General features: G+C 33.8%; 2 protein-coding genes, 1 long non-coding RNA gene and 1 pseudogene across 3 annotated transcripts; 1 reads left to right on the top strand and 3 right to left on the bottom strand.

Moving 5' to 3' along the window:
• Window positions 1-780: 780 nt before the first annotated feature.
• Window positions 781-8535, top strand: LOC122316970 (homeobox protein knotted-1-like 1). Its single transcript, XM_043133844.1, has 5 exons — window positions 781-1702; window positions 1969-2085; window positions 2376-2520; window positions 7068-7327; window positions 8113-8535. The coding sequence occupies exons 1-5, from the start codon at window positions 1499-1501 to the stop codon at window positions 8299-8301; spliced, it is 915 nt and encodes a 304-aa protein (XP_042989778.1). The 5' UTR covers window positions 781-1498; the 3' UTR covers window positions 8302-8535.
• Window positions 8536-14140: 5605 nt separating this feature from the next.
• LOC122315526 lies at window positions 14141-15406 on the bottom strand (annotated as a pseudogene).
• Window positions 15407-17172: 1766 nt separating this feature from the next.
• Window positions 17173-18410, bottom strand: LOC122317061. Its single transcript, XR_006244369.1, has 2 exons — window positions 17887-18410; window positions 17173-17754 (listed from the first exon to the last, which is right to left on the bottom strand). It is a non-coding gene; the product is annotated as an uncharacterized LOC122317061 (long non-coding RNA).
• A 2205-nt stretch (window positions 18411-20615) lies between these two features.
• On the bottom strand, window positions 20616-21877 carry LOC122316727 (nicotianamine synthase-like). Its single transcript, XM_043133470.1, has one exon. It carries the CDS (start codon window positions 21781-21783, stop codon window positions 20812-20814), a length of 972 nt encoding a protein of 323 aa, XP_042989404.1. The 5' UTR covers window positions 21784-21877; the 3' UTR covers window positions 20616-20811.
• Between the last annotated feature and the right edge of the window lie 205 nt (window positions 21878-22082).

Here is a 22082-nt window from a genome sequence, read left to right as displayed (position 1 = left end):
ATTTTGATATGCGGAAAACATGTAACCATCAACCAACATAGTATAAAATAGATTAACCCGAAATTCTCAGCATTTTTTTTTTTAAAATTATATGTAAGTCTCAAGTAGATAAATTTTATAAAAATTTATTAAAAAAATAGTTCTTTTCATATTTTTTTATGACAAAATCTACTTTTTTATTTAAAAAAATTGCATAAAATTTATTTATTTAAAATTTTTTAAGTATCATTACTGTTTCTTATCACTTTTATCACAAAAAACTACGTATTTTCCTGCCCGTGTCAGCATATTTATCGCCTTGAATTTGTCTCATCCATAAAAATTGATCCTAAAAACACAGAAAACAAAAATAAAATACTTTAACATAGAGAGAAGTCCATGCAACATGCAATCAAAAGGGATAGAAACCGTGATTTGAGGGAGGGGGGAAGCAAGAAAAACACATAGTATTTTAGATCTCTTCGATCAAAAGCGGTACTCTCCGTTCCGCGGTGTGCTTAAATTCCCACAAGCTTGCGTTCTGATTTCTCTGAGAGATATAAATGGAAGAGGTCGGGATGGGTATCTTCATGTGAAGGGTGAAAAGGACAGGATAAGGTACGTACAGTATGAAGTTAAGGGGAGTCCACCCACATTGTTTTCGTTGGGACCCAGAGTCCAGGCCTTAACCAATGAGATCACGAAATCTAGCATCATTCTTGTCAGAGTGAAACCTAAGCCTATATCAGATAGATAAATGACCTCTATAAATACGGGCTACTCCCTCGACCTTGTCTTTAAACTCCTACTGTTTCAGTATTTAACTGTGTCCACTGTCCCTATTCCATCCCCCTCTCTCTTTCTCAAGTCACGGTCCTTCTCCATCTTTCATTTCTCTCTTTTTCTCGTCTAGTCTCTTTTGCAGGTGTCCCTATCTCTCTCTCTCTCTCTCTCTCTCCCCTCTCTCTCCATCTGTTTCGCTCTTTCTGGTTTTCTTGGAAAAGAAAGTAAGGTCAAGTCTCTTTCCGAGGCCTTCTTGATCCCTCTTTCTCTCTCTCGCTCTCTCTCTCTGGAACTTTATCATTAGGATTCATGAAGTTCATATAGTGGCGGCTTGTATCGATTCCAGAAAGCTTATATATATAGCTCATCTTGTTTTAAGCTTTTAGCACATTCGGTATTGCTTGTAGCTGCGTTTACTGATCTTTAGCGTGAAAAAGTTCTTGTTTACTGTTTAAACCTAACCCCCTCCCCTCCCTCTCTCTGATTCTTGAGCTTAAAGACTGAAACGTGTCGTAATGATACTCTAGAAAGATATTACCGCGGCTGTTGGCTTACCTACTTGTAGATTAATGTTACCTCTGCTTGAACCGCAATGCATTTGCTTCTAATTCTCTGCCTGGCTCTCCCTTTGAAATTCTTTTCATGAGTTGGAGTTTCTTTAGAGCCTAGAGGGATTGATACTTGTGACAAATATTCCTTTGACTAGCGAGACCGTGAGAGAGTTGCAATTCTTGCGATGGAAGAGTTTTATAGGCTTAATCCTGTAATATCTTCTTCTAATACTTCAGCTAGATTTCACGGCTCTATGGATAACATGCTCCAATTCGAAGAGGCTGAGCCAGAAGTCGGAGGATCGGAGATGATGGATCTGATCAAGAACCAGATTTCCAACCATCCTCTTTATCCAAATTTGGTTTCTGCTTATATAGAATGCCAAAAGGTTACCATTCTATTATTGGATAATTTTGATGATTCTTCTGAACTGTTTATACTTTATATTGAATATCAAGGAAAAAATAATTGAAAACCAAAGAGCATGACACGAACTTTGGGTTTTTATTTTTTATTTTTTTATTTATTGATATTGTGGGCATAAAGGTTGTCTTGGTTTTTTCTCCCAAACCCCACTTTTCCCAACTGCTCAACGGTTAGAATTCCAAACTTAGTTTTCTCTTTTTTCATTTTATTGATTTTTTGGGCTTAAAGGTTGGAGCTCCCCCGGAAATGGCGTCTCTTCTTGAAGAAATCAGCCGAGGAAACCACTACGCATTAGGCAGAACTTACAGTGAGATAGGAGCTAACCCAGAACTGGATGAATTCATGGTACTTAAAACATTAGAGGAAGTCGTTCACTTTTCTTTACTTCTTTTTTAATCTTTTTCATTTTTAGTATGCAATATTGTTCTATGGCTACCAAGAAAAATGATAAGAAACGAAAACTTGGGAATCTGGTCACAGTTTGATCAGCAATCAAATTGTATACGTGCGGCATGCTTCGCCTTCTTTCCTTTTTTAAAGATATATGCTGTGTCTTGGTAGTAAAGGTATCAGTTTTTCTTTTCTTTTAGCTAAATAATAAAGGTATTAGTTACTGTTCACTGTTGTTTTCTCAGGAGGCATACTGTAAGACTCTATATAGATACAAGGAGGAGCTATCCAAGCCGTTCGATGAAGCTACCACATTCTTGAGCGGCATTGAATCACAGCTCAATAATCTCTGTAAAGGAACCTTGACAAGAACCTTGGATTATCGTTCTGGTATGTATATGTCTGTTTTCAATTGTTTGTAACAGTGATATTTACTAAATTATTATGTCCTTGCGCGCTTGACTTGCACTGTTTCACCTTCAAGCTGTATTGCTAAGAATTAATATACATGGGTCACATGTTTTGTACCTTAAAAATGACATGAATGGTGGAGATCAGTCTAATGAGCTTATAAGCTTGTTCCTAATTTTTACGTCATTTTTTTTCGAGTTAAAATAACTGGAAACCTCTAAAATCGGCACTATTTTCCGTACACATTCTTAGCAATATACTATCTGTTTAAGCTATCCCCCACCGCACACCACGTTATCTTATTACTATTACCATATTTCTTGAAGATTCCGATAGCGTGTAACCACACGTTTTTGGACATGATTTAACCACAGAACTTCCAAATTTTTAATGTAAATGGCTTTATTATTAATATAATTATTTTGCTTATGTTTCGTGGATCCATGCATAGTACTCATGTGAGAACTGCAGTGCATGCTATTGGGTTTAGAAAAGCCCTACCAAAAATACAAATGTTTGGTTGATTTTGCCATTTTCATATATTAGGATGTCTGTTTTATTATCGTTTGGTGGTTTTTACATCTTCTGGATGATCGAACTTCTATGTCTTTCACATTCTATTGCTTGTGTATCACTTATATTGCTCTGAAAATGATTTAAGAATATCAAAATCGATTCTTCATACCCTACAACGCACCAAGTCTTGTTTTGAAATATCTCTAGCTCAATGTCATCCATGATACTTGTAGTCAAAGAAGAATGCATGGCCCCTACACCCTAACCAAACATCATTGCTATTAAAAGGAATATTACTCGTAGTTTAGGTCATTTGGCCCTAAATATCCCACCCAAGTTGGGTGTTTTTTAATCTATATGCCAAATCTGTATTTGTAAAAGGAAAATGATAGTATGACTGCTAAATATGCCCACAAAATGTGTCCACTCATATATTTTTTTTATTTTTTATTTTTTTTTCTTAATGGTTAAGGAAGTGACTATTAGTGAATTTATATATTTTTTATTTTTTCTTAATGATTAAGGATGTTTAAAAAACACTTAAAAGAAAAATAAAATAAAAAAATTCATTTGTACTAGTGTGCACATTTGATAGTCATCCTAGCATTGTCCAAATTAAAAAAATAACGAAAACTTTTCTATCTTGTCATGGTCGATCTGTTCACAACAAAAATATATAACATTGGAGCATCGTTACTCATTAATGGATAAATCCACTTCTCCATATTTTATAAATAATGGAAAATATTAATTAGTTGCTTGATAGTGATTCCCTCAGTGTTGATTCTTTATGTCTTCAATAGTAATACTCATTGAAAAAGTTTTTCTCAACTGTGGATATTTTATTTTCTAATACATTTGAAACTAGGTATGGTTTGGTAGTAAGATGAGAATTTTGAATTTTAAGATGAAATATTATATTTTAATATTATTATTGTTTTTGGATTTGAAAAAGTTTAGAAAAATTTGAATTATTTATTATATTTTGTATGAGAATTTGGAAAAATTGTAATGATGAAATGAGAATTTTGAGTTTGAGATGAGAATTTTAATCAACCAAACCGAACCTAAAAGTTCATAAGATATGTTTTTTATATGGGGGTTTGCGGGTAGGGGGGAAATGAATCACATTGCAAGGCCATTCACAAAAGATCTATGTTTATAAGAGCACTCACAATGGGTTTTGTAAAACCCATTGTTATGTAAAATTTAAAGAAAAATGATCTAAAACGTGCATCCAACAGAGGCTTCATTTTTTTTTCTATTTTACATTTGTGTACAGTGTTGCTGCTAGATGTAGAAGCAACTGTACACAAATGTAAACATATTTTAATTGTTTTCTATCTTTTCTTGTACTTTTTCTCTAAAATTAATTTCTTTTATTGTACTTTTTCTCTCATAAAATATTAAAAGGTATAATATTAAAATGATATGAAGAAAAAATAGATAAGTTGATGTATGATGTATTGTAAAAATCAGTATGTAAAGTAGAAAAAGTGAGATTTGATGATGTATTTTAAAGGATAGGATGAAAAATCCATTAGGAGTGCTCTAAGTGTTTCAAGTTCTGTTATAATTTTGTTCATGTATAGTGCTTTAAAAAAGCATGCTTTTATCCAAAACCAGAAGAGTTAGTCATAGATCAATTGAGAAAAGGAATCCGGTCTCTCTAAACAAAAATCCCAACTTTTTACTTTCTTTTTCTAATTTTTTTTTTCTAAATGTATTTATCCAGAATTAAAGGTGCTGGTTTTGCTTCATTGTTTTGTAACGGACTTGGAGTGGTTTTGTTGCGCTCCTTGGGTTTCCTACATCACATCTCCTTTCGGTTTCAGGTTCCTAGGGCATGTTTTTACATAAAGTTCATTAACTCAAGGTTTGTTTTTATTGCTGGCTTTCAAAGTTGACGGGGGATTGGTTCTAATTGAAGTATAAGGAGGAAAGGCTCCCAGGACCGGCTATTGATGTCAATTAAATTTTCTGGAGGAAAGCACCACTTGTTTAAAAAACTTAAACATGATGGGAAGAAGTAAATCTAATTATTCAAACTACATTTCAGCAAGGTTTATCGATGCTCTTCCTTGAGAACGAAACTCAATGATTTCTTCAAACTGACCTGATAATCTTCAACTGGTTTCTTTCCAAAAGTACCACAATATTAGAATTGAGTACCTGTTTTTATGCGTTTTCAATAAGGTTAATTCAAATTATCTCAAAGAGCGGAATTTCCAGAAGGTCGGATCTTTGCTCGTCTTACAGCCCACGTCAATTTGTTGATTTGCACTTTTATGTCGCTTAAGAGGCTACTAAAGTCTCTTAGAAAATTCCACATTTCAAGATCAAGAGATTTAGATGGTTTATTTAGGAAAATATAGAGAGAGAAGAGTTTTTCTCTTTTGTATTTAGACTTTTCCACACTCTAATTTAATGTACTTATTTAAAGAGTTTTCACATAGAAAATTAATTAATTTCTCTTGAAATTGTGGTAGTGGTGGGGAGTTAATTAATAACTTGGGAGTTAATTAATAACTTCCCACCCATAGGGACACAACATGGGTCATGGGCTTTACCCATTACCAACAATACTTATGATTCAGTCACAGGCTATTGCCAGACCTTCCGTCTTACTGATTAACTTGTCTACCTGTTACCTCTAGTTGCAATATCCAAAGTACTGAGACATCAACAAACTTCGAGAAACGGGAAAGAGGTATATATGGGGAAGTCCCTTCCCCCTCTCTGAATTTGTCCTCAGGGAATATACATGGCTATGGCTTTTTATGTGTATTTAAAGTGCTATGTCAGCTTTTAGTTAAAGTGCAACACCAACATTGTCCTGAGTCCTTCGTTATCAACATAATTTGCCTTTCCCCCATTTGCTAATTCTTTCTTTCAAATATGGTAGGCACTCAAATGGGTACAACACGAAGCATTCACCACATGCATATTAATCAAATCTTTCACATGTTAGTGAAGCTTGATGGGTACAACTATTGAAGGGAATTGTGAAAAGCCTGGAGATATATATATATATATATATATATACCCATTGTTGAAAAATGAAAGAGTTCATTACTGTTGAGTAGGTTTTAGTTTCTTCCTGAGATTTCAGTATTTTTCATTAGCAACTTGGTGTTTAATTTATGAACTTAGAACCAAACAAAATGGCAACTTAACTTCCGAGCTTAGTGATTGTCTGAAATAATTTGGCTGGGGTTTGGCCAATGTATCAGTACTCTATAGGGAAACTAGATACGGGATGAATAAGTATCCACACATTCAGCATGCTGCTTTTGTTTTTAATAGTTTCAACATCGACAAACTTTTCCCTTTCCCAACCTTTTTTAAGGTCGTGTTTGATTGAAGATTTTCTTGATCATTTTTGAATTTTTGAGGAAATTTCTATAGTTGAGTTTTTGTTGGATTTTGTAAAAGTGATGGGACCTATATGTTAAATTGTGTTTGAATTGAGAATACATTTCTATACATGAGGTTGTGGAGTCCGTTAAAATTATCTTGGAAGAGAAATTTTGTGAGTTGTTTTCTAGGCTTTTGTAAAATAATAGGTAAAGGTACTGTTTTATTTTATTTTTTATTTTTAAATCACAAAACTTGATGCAAATGATTAGATGAAAATACTTATAAAAAAAATGATTAGATGAAAATATATTTGAGAAACTAAAATTGCATTGTTATGTAAAAGAAAACTTTTGGTTACCATACATGATGCTCTTAGTGCTTGATGTTGAAGTTCACAACATGTTTGATCATATGCCATTATGGTCAATAAAGACAAAAAAGTAAATGCCATGTGGTTGTTATTTGTCTAGAAAATAGTTAAAATCCCTTGTTATAAATTAGTGAGGACCATCTCTAACACATTCGAATAATATTTATTTCATGTGATTAAGTAGTCTGTGCTGGCATGCATTGTTTAGGTATGGATTTCTAAACCCTTTAGTGCTTCCCATGGGACTTTTCTTTCTTTCTTTCTTTCTATGTCTCTTTAGATGAAGCAACTGCGACTTCAGGGGAGGAATTAAGTTATGGGGAGGTAGATGCAGCAGCACTTGAAAATCAGGAGTTCTCTTCTGCTGGCCCTTCAGGAGACAATGAACTAAAAGAAAAGCTCCTTCGAAAGTACAGTGGCTATCTTAGCAATTTGATGAAAGAGTTTTTAAAGAAAAGGAAGAAGGGAAAGCTACCAAAGGATGCGACAGTAGCATTGATGGATTGGTGGAATACCCATTATAGATGGCCATATCCGACGGTAAATTGAATATTTTCTCATGATTTTTCTTCCTTTGAATAATTGAAAATTAGGTTTTAATTTTATCTTTAGTCTTCCATTTATAATTTTATAAAGTTGGTAGGATTTGTTTGACTCAAATACAAAAACAGTATGTGTAGGCAAAAATTAGGAAAAAAGCAAAAAAACAAAAAAGAACCACCCTATTTTGTTGCAATTACCTAATTACATTGGGCTGTGTTCACACACAAGGATCTTAGGGTGTCTATGCTTGGGGGAATTAGAAGTATGGAACCATATACATGTGAAGAACTAAAGACAGCAGAAGCAACGTACATAGCATCCCTTAAAATGAGAATATAACAGGGTTATTTGAGAAATTTGGAGTCTACTTCTGTTCAAGAAGAATCTGAGACATCACTTAAAAATTGTCACTGCCGGCAAGCCCTATGCAGTGACACGGGTCTTCTCCATTTCACTATATGGATAGTGCTATTTAGTGTCAAATATGGTGTATTTTGGTCATTCTATATCATTTTGACAAGTAAAATGATCAAAATATTTCTTGTTTTACACTAATCAGATATTATCTATTTATTTCACTTGTAATTGAGAGGATGCAATCCCATCAAAATCATTTTTCCCAATGTGAAACTCTAAAGATATAAGTTCTTACCTGAGAATTTTCACACGATTTTGGTTTTTGAAGTACTGATATATGTGATATTATATATAGAAAGGAAGCAAAAGAGATTTTCGGGATGCATTTTCTTGTTTATATTTTGAAAGAATGAATGATGGTACAGGAGGAGGAAAAATCAAGGTTATCGGAGTTGACAGGATTAGACCAAAAACAGATAAGTAATTGGTTCATAAATCAGAGGAAGAGGCATTGGAAGCCAGCTGAGGACATGAGATTTGCTCTCATGGACGATGTTAGCAGTAGTGCTGGACGACCTATGTTTTTCGATCCTGGAGATAGCACAGGAAGATGATTTCTTTATTTTTTTTTCATTTTTATAATTTGGTTTTAGTGCAAGCATCATATTCTGGTTAGATCATTGCCTGTAATCCTATATATATGTATATGTTTTGTCATGTTGGTCTGCTGTAGTGAACTAACACTCAAAGGCAGCTTTTTTTGTCATTTGCTTCCTCTTAGAATTTGTTGATAACTTTGATTATAGCGCCCCATTATACTGAAAATGATCAAGAAGATAAGAAAGCAAGATGAGATGAGGACTGAGTAGGTTTGGACCTGTGATAAATTTGCTATCTAAGAAGAAAGAAGTAATGAATCTATCTTGATGCATGGAAAGATAGGAGAATGAGATCTTATTTAGTTCAAAAATATAATGTTATGATGATTTGATTTTTCGAATAAAATATTTTCTTCAAAATACTTGTTGATTTTATCTTCCTTTATTTATATTTTTGTTTTTGATGGGAAACAATATCATTCATCAGAAAAAATACATTACAGACATCTATCAAGTCATATGGCTTGAGAAAGAAAATTTGGGAAACAATCCCACCACATTTCTAGTGTTTCAACATTCCAAGCATGTCGAGCTAGTCTATGAGCAACCTTATTTCCTAACCTATGAACATGTTGAAATTTGTATTCACTAAACAAATATAAAAGATTCCTTGTTTCTATCATCAGAATACTAAGCATAGACAAAAAACCAGCTTCATTCATTTTGAATATACTGAATCAGTAATAAACAATCACTTTCAACAACAATCTTTTGGATCTCCATATTAGAACATAATTGAAGGCCATATTAGTACATAATTGAAGGCTTCTGAAAATAGCTAAAAGTTCCATGTCCTTGGATTCGCAATTTCATTTTTCACCTTGCTAGCAGCCATGATAATATCTCCTTTTTCATCTCGTAAGATAGCCCCAATACTTGCTTTGTGTAGATCACTAAATATGGCCCCATCCACATTTAGATTTGGAAATCCTATCTTAGGTGGCTTCTAGCAACAATTTTTTTTTATCTTACTGCCAGGCACATATTGAATCTTAGTAAACTCTTTCTTTGAAGATAAGACATGTTTAGGCTGTTCAGCTACTTGTCTAGGCTCAATACAAATCTTTTCATTCACCATCTTATTCATCCTAAACCATAAACCCCATGCTAAAAGGAAAAATACAGCCAAGTCAGCATCTCTTCCATCCTCATTCATTTTCATAACAATTTCCATCGTTGACATCTTTCTTCCCATCTCACGCATCATAGGCTGTAAACTACTCCAGTAGTTCATTATGTGAGGGCAATAAAATAATGCAGGAGGGGGATCTTAGATACTTACATAATAGCAGTTATCTTTTGTTGGGACATTCTTCCTTTTAAAATTGGACAGAGTGGGTAGGCCTTCCTTATAAGACCTCCAAGCAAACATCTTAACTTTATAAGAAATTTTCATCTTCTAGAGGGCCTTCCACAATGATTGATGCCTACTAGTAAAGGAACACTTACCTGAATTGCCTTTCAACTGTCCTCTGATAAGTCTGTATGCATTTCTCGCACTGAAATTGCCACTTCTTTCTTATGCCCATACCCCTTTATCTGGCTGTTCTTTAGGAGCAATAATACTTTTCAAAATATCAATGGCTACTTTTGGATTGAAGAGAGTTCTAAACTTCTCCACATTCAACCATCTCGAGCTATTATCAGTAATACTATCCACTATCTCTACTTTATCCTTCACCCTTATTGCACTATCATCCCTTAGCAGCCTTGGATGTCCTAGAATCAGTTATCAGACCACATTTTTGTAGTTTTACCATCACCAATCCGCCATCTACAACCTACAACCTTTAAGAAGTCATTTCTTTGTTGTCCATATTCCTCTTTAGGTGTATGAAGGATTATGGCAAAACCTAGAATTAAAGAAGTTGCCTCGTGGGAAATATTTGACCTTGTAGATTTTATGAAGCATAGAATTTTCTGCCCTCCATTCCTGTTTAGCTAGTAAGACCATATTAAAAGTATGCAAATCCTTAAAACCCAAGCCTTCTCTAGACTTTAGTTCACACATCTTCTCCCAATTGATCCAATGTATCCTCCTCTCATCTTTTTTTTTACCCCACCAAAATCTAGCCATTATAGATTCCCTGGCAATAAGAAGTAGCTCATCGAATATGTGAGAATAAAGAGAGCTACAATTTTGATTATTATTTCCTTGCCCCCTTGAGATAGAAGTTAATCTTTCTAACTCTGCAGTTTGTGGCACACTTTCAGTTTTATCTCTAAGGAATCCCTTGTTTTGGGTCAACCTACAATTAGAGGTAGGCCTAAAAACTAAGAAAACTATAGATGTTTTCTCCTTATTGATTTTCTATCTTGATGCCTTTTTGTATGTATCCAATAGCCTTTGAACTGTTCTATTTTCTTCAACATTTGCTTTGTAAAAAACCGCACTATCATTTGCAAAAAACATATGATTAATCTGAGGAGTCCTTCTGCAAACTTTAATTCCCTTAAGCTCTTAATCTGTCTCTGCCTTTGTAATAATAAAATCAAACCCCCAATACATAACAAAAACAAATAAGGAGAAAGATGATCTCCTTATCTCAGCCCTTTACTTGGAACAATAGGTCTTTTTGGCTCTCCATTGATTAAAACTAAAAAAGTCACACTGGTCACACACGGCATAATTATATCAATCAACTTCTCAAAACTCATAATATTCATAATGGTTTCTAAGAAGTTCTATTCAACACAATTGTAAACTTTACTCATATCTAACTTAAGAGACATGTACCCTTGTTTACCAACTTTCTTATGCTTCAAATGGTGGATTAGTTCATAAGCTACAAAACATTATCAGTAATAAGTTGGTCAGGCACAAATGCACTTTGAAAATAAGAAATAATGGAGGGAAGCATTCTCTTCAATCTATTAGCAATAACCTTTGAAATCAACTTATTGACAACATTGCTAAACTGATGAGATGAAAATCTACAATCTTCTCAATACCTTTCGTCTTTGGGATCAGAGTAATGAAAGTGTGATTCAAAACAGTGGGAAACTCACCAATTTGTAAAGTTTGTAAAACTGCTGCTATCACTGATCTGCCGAGAACATGCAAAAAGTTTTGGAAAAAAATTGGGCCCATCCCATTTGGTCCAAGAGCCTAAGGATTCATCCATTTCAATGCATCAACCACCTATTTTTCAGTATAGGGCGTTGATAACTCTTCATTCATAGAAGATGTCACATTGCCAGCCAAGCTTTCCAGAAAATTAATATGATCTCTCTCCTTAGCAACTAAGAACAAGTCCTGAAAGTAGTCCACAATGATACTATCCTTTGCACCTCCCTCTTGCCATTCACTATTTGCATCTTTTAATTTCTTTATACTATTTCTTTTCCTTCTATGTAAAGCTTTTATATGAAAAAATCTAAAATCTTGGTCCCCTTCCTTCAGCTACAATGTGTTTGATCTTTGCATCCACATAGTCTCCTCTCTCTCTCCAGCCAGGTTTGAACCTTTGTTTTTGCTAAAATGTGGGCCTCTCTATCACCATAAGTGGGGTCTCTTTCTTGTACATGTTGAAGTTTCTATTTAGCCTTCCTTAGCTGATATCGGACCCCTCCAAATGTATTTCGATTCCACACTCCCAGTCTTTTACTATGATCAGTAATCATTTCCATCACCTCTGCCATATCATTCCTCTCTAAATTTTGTCTCCATGAGTTTTCTACAATCGTCTCACAACATTTCTCCCCAATCCACATGACTTCAAATCAAAACAGTTTCTATCTTGACCTTTGTATAACACCCCCTTCAAATCACTTGTTAATTTTATCTAAATAGAAGTTATTTAGTGAAAAGTCCTCCCCCTGCATACCTTCTTTTAGTTAACGTTTTAAGTATTTTAACTAAAAATACATACTATTTTTAAATGATTTGTATAGTATTATGATTTGTATAGTATTAGGGTGTGTAAGTCTACACATTCTTTTTTCTTTAAAAAATAAATTTGACAAATACGGTATTCATATTATAAAAAAATAAAAACGATTTTAACGATATTTTTTAAAATGATGCACATCACATCTTAAAACTATATTTAACATTAATAATTTTTTTTTTTTAATTTTAGTGGACACTTTGTCATCTCATTAGTGCTGATGTGATATGAGTGAGTTTTATGAGTAGGATCACGTACAGAATTGAGATGGAAAGATTAAAATGATCAAATTAAAAATTCGGTAAGATTGATAGATCATAAGCTAGCCTTGGTAGGAATTGTTTTTCAAATGCATTGTAGGGCAAACATTGTTTCTGGGCTTATTCACAAGAAACAATTTGATCATAAATATTATTATTTTATTCAAAATATATTTTGTAATCACTACTCTTTTTTTCAACATATTCATTCAAATATTATTTTAAAAACTATCGGTGTTAATATGACACATCATGTATTTGAAAATGACAAAATAAATGATGGAAGAACAACATTTCTTGGGAATTGTTTAGGCTGAGTACATGATTGCTAAGCGATATACGTGATGACCAAGTACTACGTGCAGAAGCTTGTGAAAAACTCCCCTCTGCAGTACGTTTGGGTCCAGAAAAGGCAACAGATGCTGCTTGGAACTTCAAGAAGAGAAGTCTTCCTGCAAACTGGGCCTCTCAAAGATGCTTGGATGTTGACAGTTGCGTGATTTTGAGGTTGAAGCCTGAGGGAGATTCGAGTCTTCATGTGCATGACCAAATAACAGGGCCTCTAATTGGTCTAGTTCTATACTTTTGTTACAATTCAGTTAGTTTGGACTTATGAGATTTGTATACTTATCAGCTCATTCCCAAGTTACATTTTGCATTCTTGAATATCAACTTTTTCTAATACGAATTCAGTCCTGTTTGGATACTTGGAGCATTTTAGAATTTTGTAAGTAGCACTGAAATAATTTGAACGAAGATATTTTATTAGATTTTGAAAAATAAGAGAGGAAAATTTGAATAAAAATATTATAAAGTTAAAAAATTATTTAAAATTTGAAAAAGTTGTATTAATTTTTGTGTTTTGTTTTGAAGTTTATAAAAATTATATTGATTTTTGTGTTTGAATAATGATTAGATAATGATTATATAAAAATGTTAAAAAATTAAAATTGAAAATTATTTTGTATATGAGTAATATTTGAAAATAAAATTATGAAAAATTTTGACAATTTTAAAAATTCTGATAATGTCCAAACATGCCCTAAATTATCGACTTTGTCACATTGCATTGTAGACGAGCACAAAGTTACAATGTGCACTCTTGCAAGATTCGTCGATTGTGTATTAATCTAAATTATAAGAACGTAGAACAGCTTTATTACTCATGATCTCTACACATCACATACCATAATTTAAAAAAAAAAAATTAATTTTTTGTTTTATTCTTCATAAATTAATTGAATTATTTTACTAATCAATCATATATCACATATTTTATAAGAGAAAAAAAAAATATAATATGTGATATATAGAAATGATGAATAGAATGTTTGTGCAAAGTCCGCCACAGATAAAGCAATTGATTCTATGACTGCGTGAATTGAGACAGATTGAACATTAAAGGGACTTTTGGATCAACAGAAATTAAAAGTTGTATTTTTCCCTTCAATAGACATGCAACTTTAGGGAGATCATGAAATAAAATCACTCGGAACAAAATTCAGAGACGGATTGCTCCAAGTTTAAGATGAAAACAGAGAGATCTCTCAAGTAAATAAAACAAGTTAAATATATGCATTAAGTAGAATTTTTTTTTTTTTTTAAGAAGTAAACAATAGAAGGATCCAATTTCTAGTTTTTGCAGTGAAATGGATCATTAAAAATTAAAATTCCAGTAGACAGAATGAAAATATCAAACATGTTGGAAATATTTAGTATATAAGTAAACAAACTAGTTTTGTATGACAGAAGGAGCCAGTTCCTTCTGGCTTTTTCCAGCACGCATAAATGGATGTCTTGAGAGTTGAATCTGATCAAGTGCCAGTTCCTCCTCAAAATAGGTTCCAGGATACAAGGTTTAAATGTCAGGTACATGATATTTTTGGGACAAGCATTACTTTATAGGCATTTGATATTTTCGTGCAATGACAACTGAATTAATAACCACATCAATAGGATGAATCACCGAAAGAACCTCGAATCCACGAAGATCACATGGATCAACCACCGGATAGAGCAAAGCTCAAGCATCATATGCGCGCTCCTTGGCATCAAAAGAGCTTCTGGAGCTATGACTTAAGCCAAATGATCGATGATTTCAGACCTTTTCGTCCTAGTCTATGCCCACTAGATCGAGCTGCCTAGAAAATAACTTCATAATCCTTTAAAGCAGTTGTTACATTCATCATATGATTATCATTGGTATGGAAGAACATTCTTTTTGATAAGTCAAGATATGAAACTAAACGAATAGCCTTCAAATTGGCTAAAGTGTCGATATCATGATTGATCATAATTGTGAAAGGTCGTGGTGGTATGGTGATAAGAAATTTAGAAGCCAAAACAATTGAGGTAGGGGAAGAGGACCCGAGCCCACAAAGGCAAAAGGGTTATGGGTGCAGTGTTGGGCAAGGATGGTGAGCTCAAATGAGGCTTAAGCTTGAGGTAATTAGATTAATATGGGAAAATATGGAGATGGTCAAGTGGGTTTACATGTGAGCCCAAGAAGGTAGAGGATTAAATGGCTTTCCAAAAGTCCCTCAGCCTTCCCACAAAGCCTAATGAGCTATGACCTCATTTCTTGCACCCTTTTGCACAGCTTGGTTACATCAATTGGACTTGGTCGCATGCATGTAAGCACAAGTATGTTCACATCTTTGGAGAGTTTGCGATTCTCGAGGCTTGAAATTTGCTCACCATCTAAAATTCTTCTTTTACCAAAAGCTCTTGGCAGCTAATGTCGACACTATGGGGTTATGGGAGAGACTTCCAGACAAGGCAAACAAGATGTGGTATTATAAAGACACTATTCAAGGTTAAATTAAATACACTCTCTTGTCCTCTAAAGGAGTTATCTGTTTGGGGTGTTGTGGGGCACACATCATATGGATATTAACTATGTACTCGCATTATTATTTAAATATTTTTGGGTTTCTGAATCTACGTTTATCTTATTCATCAAAGATTTAAATAATGTGACTTCTTTTATACAAATCTGTCACGCAACTAGATGTAAATTAATATGCAGCGTCGTGTCCGTATGCCTTATGCAACTATAAGATAATTTAGAATTTGTGAATCTACATTTATCTTATTCATCAAGATTTAAATAATGTGACTTCTTTTATACAAAATATGTCACGCAACTAGATGTAAAATTAATATACAGCGTCGTATTCATATGCCTTATGCAACTATAAGATAATTTAGAATTTGTGAATCTACGTTTATCTTATTCATCAAGATTTAAATAATGTGACTTCCTTTATTCAAATCTGTCACGCAACTAGATGTAAAATTAACATGCAATGTCGTGTCCGTATGTCCTATGCAATTATAAGATAATTCAAGATTTATGACTCCAACTTTGTTCGAATAATTATACTTTGGATGTAGCTTTTTTTAATTGATCATTGAACATTTTACTTAATGGTAAAATGCCTTTGAAACGAACATACTTGGATTCATTCGGATTTTTTACCAACATTATTAATCATGTACCATAATGCAATTCTTATTAATTAATTATTACAAGAAAAACGGGCAATTGCGACCAATTAATAGCAACGAAAAGACTATTAGCAACCAATTGGTTGCTAATAGTCTTTTCGTTGCTATTAATTGGTCGCAATTGCCCGTTTTTCTTGTAATATATTGTTTACCAAAAGGAAAAAATCTAAATTTTTGAACTAATCATACTTATTAGAAAAATACCTAATCTTATTCTTATTCTTATTGCTGTGTATTATGTAATTAATCTTACTAATTAATTACCCTGTGCATGATTACTTCAAATTTCTGTCAACTCTTTCAACAAATAATTGGGGAAAGAAGTATTTTGATGCCATATATTACATGGAAAAAATTAATGTTGGGAATTAGGAAAGTATTACAGAAAATGAAAATATCTTTAGATGTATGTTTGGTGGGGAAGAGAATAATTGAATTGACAGTAATTAGTCCTCATATATGTGAGATCAAGACCATCTTGATCTCTTAATACTTGATTAGAATCCTCTTGCAAGTTTATGAAGAAATTAAGGCTTAAGTACAGCTAGTTCACTGAGTTTTAGTTGATCTCATCATGCAGACATGATCATAATTTAATATACATAAACTCTTATCAGATCTGATGAAACTCACTCCAAATCTATTTTATCATGTCTGATGTAGATATAGATAGAACCTGATCTTGCTGTTATTCATGAACTTTGTGATCATGAGATAATTGTCTACTGATCAAAAGTCAACTTAATTTGTGAGATATTTGTCAAAGAGAGCTTCAAAGCTCAAAAAAAAAAAAAATAAGCTTTGATCATCCCTAGTTTGCAGACTTCTAATCCCATTCTTTTTTCCTTCGAATTCTTCCAGGAAAAATAACCCTTGATAGATATAATTAACAAGAAATACGTACGCCTAACTGATAGATAAGATATATATATATATATATATATATATATATATATATATAAAAGGACAAGAGTCATCCTGCAGCATGCATGTACAAATTAAGAAACCAGCATGAAACATAACGTTGAATTATAAAATGAAGATAAAAGGTGGCCAATATATATAGCTTATAGCTAGATACCAACAAAATCATCATGAATTGGACCAACAAATTACCAAGCGTCATCATATATTATATATATAACATAATACTGGAATTAGAAAAATGAAGTCAAATAATAATTATAAGTAACGTGCAAGGCAGAAATACCGTTTGAATATAGCTAATAATTTTGTTGCCAAGTCTATGTAGCGTTGCATATAAGAGATCGATCAGAACATTGATCGCTCTTTTACAAATGCCGTCCAATATTTTAGGTGAAGAAAAGTTTACTGCGAAAATAGTAGACAACACCACCTTAGCAAGAAGCTGATTAAACAATGATCTTTCTTATAAAGAAGTTGACATAAATGTGGGCGCATCATGTCAAGGCATGAGAATTCTCTTCTCTAGCATATATATATAGCTAGATTACCAAATCAATTAAAAGAGTAAAAAAACAGATTGAGCCCTTCTTTTGTCTTGAAATTGAAGTTGCATGATCAAACCAAACAAAACATGCATGTTTGGAGTAGCAAAACATGTCAGACATAGATCAACAAGACAAAAATTCACGATGGGGAGAGAGAGAGAGAGAGAGAGAGAGAGAGAGAGAGAGAGAGAGAGAGAGAGAGAGAGAGAGAGAGAGAGAGAGAGAGATGATTGTTTCTTCTGATCAGCGGACACTTCCTCAATCGGCCTGTTTTCACTGTTAAAGAAATTGAATGTCATTTAGAGCTCTTCTAGATCAGGTGTGCGTACATAGACATGGAAACATATATATTTTTAATTAGCACCGCGATAAATGAACTAATAATAAGAGTGAGATGAGACTAAGAACCTCAAACCGATGAATTAAGACCACAGGAATCAGGCATCAGATAATTGACAAAAGCTAGATCGATCGAGCACCATCTATGATTATTAGAAAAGCATCCGGAGGCCATAATATTGTACTAATTAGCCAAATGATATAACATACTTCATATGATCATTAGCAGGGAGCTGAAGAAAAGTACTGAATATGAAAAGGTCAAGTTCAGTTGAAACCATATATGCTAGCTAGCTAGCTAGCATGCACCAGGGCCAGCAAATTACTTTGAAGAACTGGCTAATAAATCAGATCAAGTTAATGATATAAGAAGTGATGGTGAGGTGAGAATATATTGGTGCTGCCTAGACGATTGATAAAAGTGGAGATCAGGGAAAGGATCGATGAGCCGAGGAAGAAGAAAGGCACTTTAATTTGCTAGTACTGCAATAATATTGTTGGCCGCTTTCCAAATATAAAGTGTGTGCATAGTTTGGGGGAAGATGGAGCATGTTGACATCTTTGCAGCCTATGTCGACATTATGGAGTTATGGGAGAGTGTACAATAAGTAAAACCCACAAAACCTGCCAAGGAATTATATTGTACAATAATAACTTACACTAGGGAGATCAGAGTAACGTCCCGCGAGATCGAGTAACTATATATATATTGTTTTTTTGGCCAAGGTTTATGAGCACATCATGATACATCTAATTCCCAAGGTTCTAGCTTTTGGGTAATTTTAAGGACGTACACAATCTTTTGCCCTCGAAGAATGTGGTTGGCGACTTGGCGGCCACTTGAACAAGAAGGATGAGCTTTTTATATTAAAGAAAAAAGAAAAACAAAGAACATATACATTAATTATATATAATAATTGCTTCAATTATATATAAATTAATACACTGATTAATTACTACTTCACACATTTTCGCGGCGCTCCCAAAACTTAATTGCTAAGACGTACGTTGATCACATGAATTTATTATTTTGTCTCATATTTTAATTTGCATGACGAAAATGAAAAACTATATATGGTATCGGATATGTGATCAAATAGTTATGAGAAGCAAGCTAGGATTACACCCTTAATTACTCTCCCCTTGAAAACACGTACTGCCCTAATTAAATAATTAGTTATCGTATTAAAAACTTAATTAATTGATAGGAAAATGCCTAGCTTTATTAATATATATATATATATGTGTGTGTGTGTGTGTGTGTGTGTTTGGTAAATAAGAAAATTGATGATTATCATATATATATATATAGTAGTACTTTATTCTCAAATATGTGTGAATGATCGATTAACATTTCCTTTGAGTTTATGTATGTCCGAATTCTTTATAATTAAGGTCTTGAATTAATGGAGAAATTATTAATTAGCTAGATACACGAGCGGAACAAGTCATTCAATATTTATTATTATTTATATATATGTGCTAGATTTCTCATTTCTAAATCTTGTATAAAAACTTCAAGAGATCATCGGCCTTACCCATGTGAGAACGAACTTCCTCATTAATTTACTGTAACAGTGTAATTAACCCCCCCGAATAACTTTAATTCTATTTCTAATCTGGGCCTGGATCGAGCTAGATTTAAGCTTTTAAAAAAAAAAAGTAACAGTCTGGCCTATTTGAAGTTTTTCCTTAAGAAATAACCTAAAGTCAGTTCATATATTCATCATAATTAATTAATTATTTCAATAACCATCATGTACGTATTACTTCAAAATGACCGAAGTACTCTGATTATATATATATATATATATCAATTGTGAAGTACGTAGTAGTAGTCAAAGGGAGTTTAGCTTATTATAATATTAACGTTGATCCTGGCTACCAAATAAAAAATCATGTTGTTTTTCCTTGGACTTAATCCGGCAAAACCTAAAATGGGCTGGCTTTAATGAAATGAAATATCTTATCATATATAGGATCGGATGTTATAGTTACAAGGGTTTTAGAGTTGATTCGGAAGCTGCAAACAAATGGCAACAACTAATTACCAGTACCTCTTGGAGCCATTAATTATCGAAGATATATATATAGACAAAATGAGTAGACAGAATTTGTTGTTTTCCACACCCCACAAAGACAACATGACTAGACACAATTGATGTTTTCCCAAACAACTTGCTGTCCAACTAACAGTTAAAGATAGCCACCACTATGATACATATAATTGTATCATGTATCGTTGCAGCAGTACCCGTAGTAACTGCAAAAACATGATCGCAGAACCCAACCAAAAAAAGGGTCTCTCTCAAATTGGTCTTTTCTTTGCTCTCTCTCCCTGCAGGACTCCACTCACTGATATCACCATGTATAAGATACGTTATCCACAAAGAAGAGATTAAAGTGGACTGAGATCAAGATGTTTAAGACAAAAGGCATGATATCAGCTAAAATAAATCTTTCTGCCTAATTGTCAGCATCTATATAATATATATATATATATATAACCGAAAGTTTCTTGTTAACTGATTGGAGTTATAGAATTGAATTAATAATTAATGATGCCAAATTTTGTTGTGATCAATCCGGTGTGATCAATATTCTTAATCAAGTCTTTTCTAAGACCTTTCCTTTTAGGTCAAGAAACTATGAAAATGGAGAACTTTAGCAAGAAGATACAAGAATTCAAAAGAACAACATTTATCTCCCATCGATCATATATATCCAATGATAGCTGCCATGGCTTGTCAACCATTTACTGAAAATAAATGGATTACCAAGTTTTAAGTAGAAGAAAATTCTGAAACACACATTTAAACCTTTTTATTTAAAGATGCTAGAAGTACATGACAAAATAGAAACATGCTTCGAGTGGGTATGTAAACAAGTTAGACATATTGCAACGAACATATGATAGAAGCAATATTGAATGTCTCAATACCCTTATATTATAACTTCATAGACAAGAGTAATTCTTGGTGAGATTTAAGGACTTTAAGAAAGTTGGCGCTCATCAATGGAGAAGTCCTCAATCATGTTGCCGTGGTTGAAAGGGTTGAAGGCTTGAATTTCAGAACACTTGCAAGTAGGCAATATCATGGGGCCAAGACTCTGCTGCTCAAGTGAGTGTGTAGGCATTGGGTATTTACGTGCAATGACAACTGAATTAACAACCTCATCAGAGGGATGAAACACCGAAAGAACCTCAAATCCACGAAGATCACAAGGATCAACCACCGGATAGAGAAAAGCACGAGCACCATGCGCACTCCTCAGCATTAAAAGAGCTCCTGGAGCCATGTACTTGGCCAAATGATCGATGACTCGGACCTTTTCCTCCTGGTCCATGCCCACAAGAGCAGCCAAGAAAACCACTTCGTAATCTTTTAAAGCAGTTGTTACATTCATGATATCGTTGGTGTGGAAGAACATTCTTTTTGAAAGGTCAGGATCAGATGAAACTAAACGAACGGCCATTGAATTGGCTAAAGGGTCGATATCATAATTGTGAAAGGTGGTGGTGGTGAGGTGATTGGAGGCCAAGACAATTGATGTTAGGGGAAGGGGACCAGAGCCCACAAAGGCAACTTTGTTAGGGACATGATATTGGGTGCAATATTGTTGGGTAAGGATGGTGAATTCAAGGAGGCTAAGTTTGAGGTAATTAGAATAGTAAGGAAAAATATGGAGATGGTCAAGAGGGTTTTCATAGGAACCTAAGATGGTAGAGAAATGGCTCTCCAAAAGTCCCTCAGCCTCCCCACAAAGCCTAATGAGTTTTGACCTCATTTCTTGCACCCTATTACACAGCTTGGTTACATCAATTGGACTTGGTGGCATGCATGTGAGCACGAGTTGGGTGAAGAGCATGTTGACATCTTTGGAGGGTTTGAGGCTCTTGAGGCTTGAGATTTGCTCAAACAACTCGCGGACTTGTTGAACCAAAGGCTCATCTTGGCAACCCATGTCGACCCTATGAGGAAATTAAGGAGGGGAAGACTGATCTCCAAATCCAAGGAATTAGATCAGAATTGAATAAGAATATGGTAAGAAACTGCAGAGCAAGTTACAACTTCCGGCTCCTCGAAGGAGTCATTATTTATGGGCGCTTCCTGGCCCCACATAGCACATAAGAGGGTTGGCCACCTTGTAATTTACATAAAATAACAATATGATTTACAAGGTTACGCATAGACCACTAAAATGTGTACAACTGTTAATTTGATGCGTTTTATTTATTTTTCTCTGAAAATATTCATAAACTA

Source organism: Carya illinoinensis, chromosome 7, assembly GCF_018687715.1.
Source record: "Carya illinoinensis cultivar Pawnee chromosome 7, C.illinoinensisPawnee_v1, whole genome shotgun sequence".
Classification (NCBI taxonomy): domain Eukaryota; kingdom Viridiplantae; phylum Streptophyta; class Magnoliopsida; order Fagales; family Juglandaceae; genus Carya; species Carya illinoinensis.
Note: the sequence above shows the minus strand (reverse complement) of the source record. Positions and strands in the feature narration are given on the sequence as shown.

Bases quoted from the DNA above. Each gene is read 5' to 3' on its own strand.
- LOC122316727 (XM_043133470.1), bottom strand. From the start codon at position 21,783: ATGGGTTGCCAAGATGAGCCTTTGGTTCAACAAGTCCGCGAGTTGTTT.
- LOC122316970 (XM_043133844.1), top strand. From the start codon at position 1,499: ATGGAAGAGTTTTATAGGCTTAATCCTGTAATATCTTCTTCTAATACT. The intron at 2,086-2,375 runs GTACTTAAAACA...TTGTTTTCTCAG, and splicing joins CAGAACTGGATGAATTCATG to GAGGCATACTGTAAGACTCT. The intron at 2,521-7,067 runs GTATGTATATGT...ATGTCTCTTTAG, and splicing joins AACCTTGGATTATCGTTCTG to ATGAAGCAACTGCGACTTCA.